This window comes from Triticum aestivum, chromosome 3D (genome assembly GCF_018294505.1).
Source record: "Triticum aestivum cultivar Chinese Spring chromosome 3D, IWGSC CS RefSeq v2.1, whole genome shotgun sequence".
NCBI classification, from domain to species: Eukaryota; Viridiplantae; Streptophyta; class Magnoliopsida; order Poales; family Poaceae; genus Triticum; species Triticum aestivum.
The window spans coordinates 3,997,674-4,008,121 of NC_057802.1; the positions used below are offsets into that span (position 1 = coordinate 3,997,674).

The 10,448-nt window shown below is 45.6% G+C and overlaps 2 protein-coding genes across 3 annotated transcripts; one reads left to right on the forward strand and one right to left on the reverse strand.

Annotated features, from left to right (window-relative positions):
* Nucleotides 1-241: 241 nt before the first annotated feature.
* LOC123073608 (germin-like protein 8-8) lies at nt 242-1,129 on the reverse strand. Its single transcript, XM_044496679.1, has 2 exons — nt 952-1,129; nt 242-829 (listed from the first exon to the last, which is right to left on the reverse strand). The coding sequence occupies exons 1-2, from the start codon at nt 1,076-1,078 to the stop codon at nt 267-269; spliced, it is 690 nt and encodes a 229-aa protein (XP_044352614.1). The 5' UTR covers nt 1,079-1,129; the 3' UTR covers nt 242-266.
* A 670-nt stretch (nt 1,130-1,799) lies between these two features.
* On the forward strand, nt 1,800-2,736 carry LOC123073609 (germin-like protein 8-11). Of its 2 annotated transcripts, none has more exons than XM_044496680.1 (2): nt 1,800-1,953; nt 2,084-2,736. In XM_044496680.1, the coding sequence occupies exons 1-2, from the start codon at nt 1,836-1,838 to the stop codon at nt 2,650-2,652; spliced, it is 687 nt and encodes a 228-aa protein (XP_044352615.1). In that variant the 5' UTR covers nt 1,800-1,835; the 3' UTR covers nt 2,653-2,736. The 2 variants fall into 2 exon arrangements, with proteins under 2 accessions (XP_044352615.1, XP_044352616.1); XM_044496681.1 differs by having other exon boundaries at nt 1,836-1,953; nt 2,090-2,736.
* The last annotated feature ends 7,712 nt before the right edge of the window (nt 2,737-10,448 follow it).

Below are 10,448 nucleotides of genomic sequence, written 5' to 3' on the forward strand. Positions count from 1 at the left end.
TTGTTTAGCAACGATCCTTCCTAGCTAGTACCGGCCTATATATACTAAGCAAGGGTCGCGAGATATCCGACATGCAGTAATCGAAATAAGTTAGAGATTGTAATCATGAGCACTTGTTGTGAGCAAAGGAAACTAGAATAATTCTTTATTCATGTTTGAACTAAAAAAATCGTTACATATATTAATAAGATGAGATACAGTAAACAATTACAGTCACAAAGAATACAATTTTGTTGTCAAATCCTAGCGACCGGTGCAACACAAAATTAATTGTGGTTGTCGGCCCAGAACTGAGCTTGGAGCCAGTCCACAGTTTTCTTCTCCACCTGAAAGGCCTTGGCGAGAACATCATCAGAGATCATAGGCTTTGATCCAAATACGGCGTTGGCAATGGTAATTGCCCCCGGGTTCTGGCTGCTAAGTGCGGCAATTGCGACCGCCGGCTTGTAGGGGTTGGGGTTAAACTGGAAGTGGATGAGTCCTTGTGGGAAAACAAACACATCACCCTTCCTGAGCTCCTTGGAGAAGAGCTTGTTTTCCGGGTTGGACGTGACGAAGCCAACGTAGAGCGTACCCTCAAGTACGGTGAGGATCTCAGTGGCACGGGGGTGTGTGTGCGGAGGGTTCTCGCCTAGGGGTGCGTAGTCGATGCGTGCGAGGGAGATGCCAAGCGTGTTGAGGCCAGCAATCTTCATGACGTTAATCAAGGTCACGTTCGACCCAACCTTGCTTATCTTTGTGTCTCTCGGCATGTCGAGTTTGGCCGCCAGGAAGAAGTCCTCCGCCGTCACGGCTTTTGGGTCCTTACAGACGAATCCGTTAACAAGTACTGCATGAAGAGAAATAAGATGAATACACAAACAAGGAAAAAGTGGTTACAAATATATTGATATGCTTGACATATCCAAGAACTCAAATATGCAGTGATGAAAGGATGAACTTGGTACATACCACGCGAGCTATTGTCCGCGACACAGAAGTCCTGGAGAGGACCAGGATCAGAAGCTAAAGCGTGCCATGAGACTAATGCAAGAATAGCAGTGAAGAGAAGGAAGCAGGGGGAAGACAAAGAGGCCATTTTGTTCTATCGGAGAAATGGACGTTGTCTATGGGTCTAGCTAGCTTTGTGTGTTGAGAAGTGGTAGCTGATTCTGTGGCCATCTATGGATATATATAGCTTGGCTGCAGCTGACCGAGTTGCCAACTAAAATCCAAGGCGTACATAGCAGCACTAGATTGACATGGTCTCTTGAAGAGCAACCCACGTGTCTAATTAACATGTCTTGACGACGCGGTTAAACTGGCTGGCCGGTTCTCCCGTCATGCATGCTAGCTAATTAATTAACTCTCGGTAGCAACAAACCAAGCATGAGGCGACTAGGTTATTAGGCTAGATCAACTAGCTAGCTCTCAAGGTTACGCCATATATTCAACACCAAGAAATATTTATCAATTAGCTATAGCTTCATCCTACGTCATGCATGACAGTGACACAGTATAAAGTGGTGTAATCCATACATCATAATTTATCACGCCAGACCAAGACAACGTCAGGTTAGTTTTCTAAGCTAGTAGTACACCATACGTAAAGAGACTTCCGAAAATTGATCCATTCAGGCCATGTTTTGGTCCACGCACTCTACACCTGCTCCCTTAATTAAATTATTAATGACCATTTCTATCTGGCCATGCATGCATACACATATGCGTTTTTGTTGACTGTTTCACAAAATCACCTACTCTTTCTTCTGCTATAAATACATAGCCTTCCCAAAGCCAACCCAACAACACAACGAAGCACCAAACACAGCTACTTTCAGCAAAAAGAAACTCAAATGGCCTCCTCTTCCTATGTCCTTCTCTTCGCTCTTCTTGCGTTGGCCTCATGGCAGGCTATAGCTTCTGATCCGAGCCCCCTGCAAGACTTTTGTGTCGCAGACAACAGCTCACATGGTATGCCTTCTCAACACTGGGTGAACATCAAGTACCTCTCATAGTTCTTAGATAATATTTAGCATCGCATTTAATCACAAACTATTGATGGACTCAACTGGCGTACATATATATGCACTCTGTTACACAGTTCCAGTTCTAGTTAACGGATTTGCATGTAAAGACCCAAAGGACGTGAAGGCCGAAGACTTTTTCTTGGCGGCCAAACTCGACATGCCGAGAGACACAAAGGCGAACAAAGTTGGGTCCAATGTCACTTTGATCAATGTAATGCGGATTCCTGGCCTCAACACATTGGGCATCTCCCTGGCGCGCATCGACTATGCACCTCTAGGCGAGAACCCACCGCACACTCACCCGCGTGCCACTGAGATCCTCACCGTGCTTGAAGGGACCCTTTATGTCGGCTTTGTCACATCCAACCCAGACAACAAGTTCTTGTCGAAGGTGCTTAACAAGGGTGACGTGTTTGTATTCCCAGAAGGTCTCGTCCACTTCCAATTCAACCCTAACCCCTACAAACCAGCGGTGGCAATCGCTGCACTTAGCAGCCAGAACCCTGGGGCTATCACCATTGCCAACGCTGTGTTTGGGTCAAAACCGGCAATCTCAGACGATGTTCTTGCCAAGGCGTTCCAAGTGGAGAAGAAGACCGTAGACTGGCTTCAGGCTCAGTTTTGGGCAGACAACCAGAACTAATGAAGTCTTGCATGGAAAAACGTTAAAAATAGAATCGTCTTGGCTCGTATGCAATATATTTGTTTGTTGTATTGTACTAGCTTGTAAAACATTTATCCTCCATGGCTCAAATACTCGATTGAATAAACTGTTGGTCTAGTATTACATGGCACAAATTAATATTTCTAAGCATACTCTTAATGTATTTAATTTATTACCCATAATCAACGATAGCTCAGTTGTGGTGAGTAGCTAGCATGCGGAGCTTAAACTATAGAAAAATCGAAGATAGTACATGTCGATCTCTCTTGAGATCTGCCAAGTGGAAGAAATTCGTATCCACATTTAATCTACACATTCGGACAAAAAACAGACACAATCTAAATAGTAGTCTAGAGGGAGATGATATGAGACTACTATTCATCACAAAAATGTTAGTAGTACAGAATGGGCTACCTCGTTTGGCACATCTCTGGCTGGGAGGGTGTAGCGTCAGAGATGAGGGCGCATCTCATAGGATTTAAGAAGAAGCACCGCCACTGATGGGCCTCCGTGGAACAACCACCACAACCTTCAGTAAATCTCTGACGGTTCATTTTCAAGGCCCGAAATCAATAAGGTGCATTACATTCCAGGATTGTTCCCACCAGTCAAACTTAACCTCCTTTTCTAGTGATTCTTCCGCATACTACTTGTAAGTTGTAACACAATTACCTCACATGGTTTTCCTATGGCTCACTAGTAAATCATTCTCAGGACATTTTATGTGTAGTATGTCGTGGATGTGAGGTTGTGGCATGGATGTGTTAATGCTTTCGTTGCTGCCGTGAAAGTGTTGCCGTGGCAGTAATTTCTCACTGGAAAACACGGCCATGGTAGGGAAATTACTATTGTATTATGTTAACTCATTTAAATTACTATTTTATAGAAGTGGCAACATTGTTGTTAAACTAAATATGGGGAAAATCCATAGTCGCCACTCGAGTACTACACATGTGAAGACCTTTGACCAGTAGAGGGGGCACTTGACACTCAAATCATACCACCGGAGGATGCACCACCTGTGATAATTATTCTTGCAACAGAAGTCGCATGTCTTCTACGACCGTAGAGGAACCTCTGCACAGCCATCACATACCACTTGTCGTCCCTCCACCGTGCCTCCTTCCTGAAGTTTGAGAGATTGACAATGGGGTTGATGATGTTCCAGTCATCATTGATGAGATGAAGTTGCATCTGCAGATGCATTTTCTGAAGAATTACTCCCATCACATTTTCGCTACACGTGCATGCATTGTAGCTGATCCGAGTGGGTGATATGAAATAAATTGCCTTGTGGATCTCCAATTGTGTAACGATGAACAATGACGTCCTTCAGAAGCACGATTGCTCCCCTCTAGAGCTCATACTTCCAACACGGCGCTATTTTCAGCCACGTGGTGTATGGGCCCCCACTCTCAACTCATCTAGGATTGCTGGTATAGTTTGTCATGTGTGATGTCATGCGGCACAAATAGTACATCATCACCTGCCCTGACCAAGCATACCATTTAGTGCAATTTGTTGTTTTGCAGTGGGGCATGCTAGCTAAAATACTTGGGTGAGCTCTAGGGGAACGGAATAGTATGTTGTGTGCACTAATTTATCAATCATATGATGTAAATATATCAACACCAAGTCATTCGATCATATTCTACAATCTGAATTAATCATGCCATTATGGTCCATATGTTTTTTATAACCATCTAAAAAAAGAGGAGTTCTGGTTATATTCGCATGTGACTCCTCATAGGCTACATATCAAGTTTTGATGTAACGCCTAGCAAATGAGCATGATTAATGTATACTGGGTTCACATATACACTCACTTTATCTAAACGATAGTTCTATAAGACCCATGCATTATATACAAAACTCTGCTGGAGAGATATGCCCAAGCAAGTAGTTTGACGGTTTTTCTGCCCCAATGTTCTGAACCATCTCTCAAAGTTTGATTCCAAACCATCAGTAATATTTAACCAATCTTTCTCTGATAAATTCCTCAGCCATTATTAATTTCTGCCTTAGTTCCTGTGATTTAGTTCCTACCAGCCAGACAAAGGTAATCAGCTATTAAGGACAGTAAAACTGAGCCCTTTCCCACCCCTCTCACACACTCAACAATTTTGGCCGTCAGACCTCGTGTGCAGATCGTTCCCGACCGTACGGTCACTATGTGATGGCTGTCCTAAAGGTGGCTACTCCAGTGGAAAAAATGGTGCAACGTTGTTAACTGGGCCTGTGCTGGGGACCTGGCTTCCGCACGAAGCCCATCGATCCCAACGAAGGAACGACGTCCTCCACTGCATGAATCCCCTTATACCCGACTGCTAGCCGTTTTTTGTCTTCATCCACTACTTCGACTATGTCCTCGACTCCATTGACATCACCATGTTCACTGAAGCCAAAAAGAAGGCCGCCGAGGACAATTCCGCCGCCACCGCCTCCGCGATGACCTTGCCGACGGGAGTGTACAATTTGTTTATTTCTGTGTTTACCATGCCTGATGTTTACGTAGATGTATTTGCTGTATGCGTAATACGACCTTGCATGGCTAGATATCAGAATGAGATTAATATTGTTACTGCCATGTTCATGATTTATTTCTGAATTAGATTAATCAAAAAGTTACTCTTTTACCAAACAGAAATCCCTGGTGTGCATAACTGGATCGATCACCTGATGTGTGTTGCTCTAAATGTAGTATGTGTGCTATTCAGCTGCTCACCGCCTAGCCTCGCCTCCTTTTTGAGGATGAGCTGTTGGGAATCGTAGCATAATTTTAAAAAAATTCCTACGTTCACCAAGATGCATCTATGGAGTATACTAGCAACGAGGGGAAAGGAGTGCATCTACATACCCTTGTAGATCGCAAGCGGAAGCATTCCAATGAACGTGGATGACGGAGTCGTACTCGCCGTGATTCAAATCACCGATGACCGAGTGCCGAACGGACGGCACCTCCGCGTTCAACACACGTACGGTGCAGCGACGTCTCCTCCTTCTTGATCCAGCAAGGGGGAAGGAGAGGTTGATGGAGATCCAGCAGCACGACGGTGTGGTGGTGGATGTAGCGGGTCTCGGCAGGGCTTCGCCGAGCTTCTGCGAGAGGGAGAGGTGTTGCAGGGGAGGAGGGAGGCGCCCAAGGCTGTCAAGTTGCTGCCCTCCCTCCCCCCCCTTTATATAGGCCCCTTGGGAGGGGGGGGGGCGCCGGCCAGGGATCCCATCTGGATGGGGGGCGGCGGCCAGGGGGGGTGACTTACCCCCCAAGGCAAGTGGGAAGCCCCCCACCCTAGGGTTCCCAACCCTAGGCGCATGGGGGGAGGCCCATGGGGGGGCGCCCAGCCCACTAGGGGCTGGTTCCCTTCCCACTTCAGCCCATGGGGCCCTCCGGGATAGGTGGCCCCACCCGGTGGACCCCCGGGACCCTTCCGGTGGTCCCGGTACAATACCGGTAACCCCCGAAACTTTCCCGGTGGCCGAAACTGGATTTCCCATATATAAATCTTCACCTCCGGACCATTCCGGAACTCCTCGTGACGTCCGGGACTCCGAACAACTTTCGGGTTTCCGCATACATATATCTCTACAACCCTAGCATCACCGAACCTTAAGTGTGTAGACCCTACGGGTTCGGGAGACATGCAGACATGACCGAGACGCCTCTCCGGTCAATAACCAACAGCGGGATCTGGATACCCATGTTGGCTCCCACATGTTCCACGATGATCTCATCGGATGAACCACGATGTCGAGGATTCAGTCAATCACGTATTCAATTCCCTTTGTCAATCGGTATGTTACATGCCCGAGATTCGATCGTCGGTATCCCAATACCTTGTTCAATCTCGTCACCGGCAAGTCTCTTTACTCGTACCGCAATGCATGATCCCGTGACTAACGCCTTAGTCACATTGAGCTCATTATGATGATGCATTATCGAGTGGGCCCAGAGATACCTCTCCGTCACACGGAGTGACAAATCCCAGTCTCGATCCGTGCCAACCCAACAGACACTTTCGGAGATACCCGTAGTGCACCTTTATAGTCACCCAGTTACGTTGTGACGTTTGGCACACCCAAAGCACTCCTACGGTATCCGGGAGTTGCACGATCTCATGGTCTAAGGAAAAGATACTTGACATTGGAAAAGCTCTAGCAAACGAAACTACACGATCTTTATGCTATGCTTAGGATTGGGTCTTGTCCATCACATCATTCTCCCAATGATGTGATCCCGTTATCAACGACATCCAATGTCCATAGTCAGGAAACCATGACTATCTGTTGATCAATGAGCTAGTCAACTAGAGGCTTACTAGGGACACGTTGTGGTCTATGTATTCACACATGTATTACGATTTCCGGACAATACAATTATAGCATGAACAATAGACAATTACCATGAACAATAGACAATTACCATGAACAAAGAAATATAATAATAACCATTTATTATTGCCTCTAGGGCATATTTCCAACAGTCTCCCACTTGCACCAGAGTCAATAATCTAGTTACATTGTGATGAATCGAACACCCATTGCGTCCTGGTGTTGATCATGTTTTGCTCTAGGGAGAGGTTTAGTCAACGGATCTGCTATATTCAGGTCCGTATGTACTTTACAAATATCTATGTCTCCATTTTGAACACTTTCACGAATGGAGTTGAAGCGACGCTTCATATGCCTGGTCTTCCTGTGAAACCTGGGCTCCTTCGCAAGGGCAATAGCTCCAGTGTTGTCACAGAAGAGAGTCACCGGGCCCGACGTGTTGGGAATCACCCCTAGGTCGGTAATGAACTCCTTCATCCAGACTGCTTCCTGCGCTGCCTCCGAGGCTGCCATGTACTCCGCTTCACATGTAGATCCCGCCACGATGCTTTGCTTGCAACTGCACCAGCTTACTGCTCCTCCATTCAAAATATACACATATCCGGTTTGTGACTTCGAGTCATCCAGATCTGTGTCGAAGCTAGCGTCGACGTAACCCTTTACGACGAGCTCTTCGTCACCTCCATATACGAGAAACATATCCTTAGTCCTTTTCAGGTACTTCAGGATATTCTTGACCGCTGTCCAGTGTTCCATGCCGGGATTACTTTGGTACCTTCCTACCAAACTTACGGCAAGGTTTACATCAGGTCTGGTACACAGCATGGCATACATAATAGACCCTATGGCCGAGGCATAGGGGATGACACTCATCTTTTCTCTATCTTCTGCCGTGGTCGGGCATTGAGCCGTGCTCAATTGCACACCTTGCAAAACAGGCAAGAACCCCTTCTTGGACTGATCCATATTGAACTTCTTCAATATCTTGTCAAGGTATGTACTCTGTGAAAGACCAATGAGGTGTCTTGTTCTATCTCTATAGATCTTGATGCCTAATATATAAGCAGCTTCTCCAAGGTCCTTCATTGAAAAACACTTATTCAAATAGGCCTTTATACTTTCCAAGAATTCTATATCATTTCCCATCAACAATATGTCATCCACATATAATAAGAGAAATGCTACAGAGCTCCCACTCACTTTCTTGTAAACACAGGCTTCTCCATAAGTCTATGTAAACCCAAACGCTTTGATCATCTCATCAAAGCGAATGTTCCAACTCCTAGATGCTTGCACCAGCCCATAGATTGAGCGCTGGAGCTTGCATACTTTGTTAGCATTCTTAGGATCGACAAAACCTTCCGGCTGCATCATATACAACTCTTCCTTAAGGAAGCCGTTAAGGAATGCCGTTTTGACGTCCATCTGCCATATCTCATAATCATAGTATGCGGCAATTGCTAACATGATTCAGACGGACTTCAGCTTCGCTACGGGTGAGAAAGTCTCATCGTAGTCAACCCCTTGAACTTGTCGATAACCCTTAGCGACAAGTCGAGCTTTATAGATGGTCACATTACCATCCGCGTCTGTCTTCTTCTTAAAGATCCATTTGTTTTCTATGGCTCGCCGATCATCGGGCAAGTAAGTGAAAGTCCATACTTCGTTTTCATACATGGATCCTATCTCGGATTTCATGGCTTCTAGCCATTTGTCGGAATCCGGGCCCGTCATCGCTTCTTCATAGTTCGAAGGTTCACCGTTGTCTAACAACATGATTTCTAGGACAGGGTTGCCATACCACTCTGGTGCGGAACGTGTCCTTGTGGACCTACGAGGTTCAGTAGTAACTTGATCCGAAGCTTCATGATCATCATCATTAACTTCCTCTCCAGTCGGTGTAGGCACCACAGGAGCATCTTCCCGCGCTGCGCTGCTTTCCGGTTCGGAAGGGGTGACTATCACCTCATCAAGTTCCACTTTCCTCCCACTCAATTCTTTCGAGAGAAAATCCTTCTCTAGAAAGGACCCGTTCTTGGCAACCAAAATCTTGCCTTCGGATCTGAGGTAGAAGGTATACCCAATGGTTTCCTTAGGTTATCCTATGAAGACGCATTTCTCTGACTTGGGTTCGAGCTTTTCAGGTTGAAGTTTCTTGACATAAGCATCGCATCCCCAAACTTATAGAAACGACAGCTTAGGTTTCTTCCCAAACCATAATTCATACGGTGTCGTCTCAACGGATTTCGACGGAGCCCTATTTAAAGTGAATGCGGCAGTCTCTAAAGCATAGCCCCAAAATGAGAGCGGTAAATCGGTAAGAGACATCATAGATCGCACCATATCCAATAGAGTGCGATTACGACGTTCGGACACACCATTTCTCTGAGGTGTTCCAGGCGGCGTGAGTTGTGAAACTGTTCCACATTTCCTTAAGTGTGTACCAAATTCGTGACTTAAATATTCTCCACCACGATCTGATCGTAAGAATTTTATTTTCCTGTCACGTTGATTCTCAACTTCACTCTGAAATTCCTTGAACTTTTCAAAGGTTTCAGACTTGTGTTTCATTAGGTAGACATACCCATATCTACTTAAGTCATCAGTGAGAGTGAGAACATAACGATATCCTACGCGAGCCTCAACACTCATTGGACCGCACACATCGGTATGTATGATTTCCAATAAGTTGGTTGCTCGCTCCATTGTTCCGGAGAACGGAGTCTTGGTCATCTTACCCATGAGGCATGGTTCGCACGTGTCAAATGATTCGTAATCAAGAGACTCCAAAAGTCCATCTGCATGGAGCTTCTTCATGCGCTTGACACCAATGTGACCAAGGCGGCAGTGCCACAAATATGTGGGACTATCGTTATCAACTTTACATCTTTTGGTATTCACACTATGAATATGTGTAACATCACGTTCGAGATTCATCAAGAATAAACCATTGACCATCGAGGCATGACCATAAAACATATCTCTCAAATAAATAGAACAACCATTATTCTCAGATTTAAATGAGTAGCCATCTCGAATTAAACGAGATCCAGATACAATGTTCATGCTCAAAGCTGACACTAAATAACAATTATTGAGGTTTAAAACTAATCCCGTAGGTAGATGCAGAGGTAGCGTGCCGATGGCAATCACATCGACCTTGGAACCATTCCCGACGCGCATCGTCACCTCGTCCTTCGCCAGTCTCCGTTTATTCCGTAGTTCCTGTTTTGAGTTACAAATATGAGCAACCGCACCGGTATCAAATACCCAGGAGCTACTACGAGTACTGGTAAGGTACACATCAATTACATGTATATCACATATACCTTTGGTGTTGCCGGCCTTCTTGTCCGCTAAGTATTTGGGGCAGTTCCGCTTCCAGTAACCACTTCCCTTGCAATAAAAGCACTCAGTTTCTGGCTTGGGTCCATTCTTCGACTTCT

Bases quoted from the DNA above. Each gene is read 5' to 3' on its own strand.
- LOC123073608 (XM_044496679.1), bottom strand. From the start codon at position 1,078: ATGGCCTCTTTGTCTTCCCCCTGCTTCCTTCTCTTCACTGCTATTCTT. The intron at 830-951 runs GTATGTACCAAG...CTCTTCATGCAG, and splicing joins CGCGGACAATAGCTCGCGTG to TACTTGTTAACGGATTCGTC.
- LOC123073609 (XM_044496680.1), top strand. From the start codon at position 1,836: ATGGCCTCCTCTTCCTATGTCCTTCTCTTCGCTCTTCTTGCGTTGGCC. The intron at 1,954-2,083 runs GTATGCCTTCTC...TCTGTTACACAG, and splicing joins CGCAGACAACAGCTCACATG to TTCCAGTTCTAGTTAACGGA.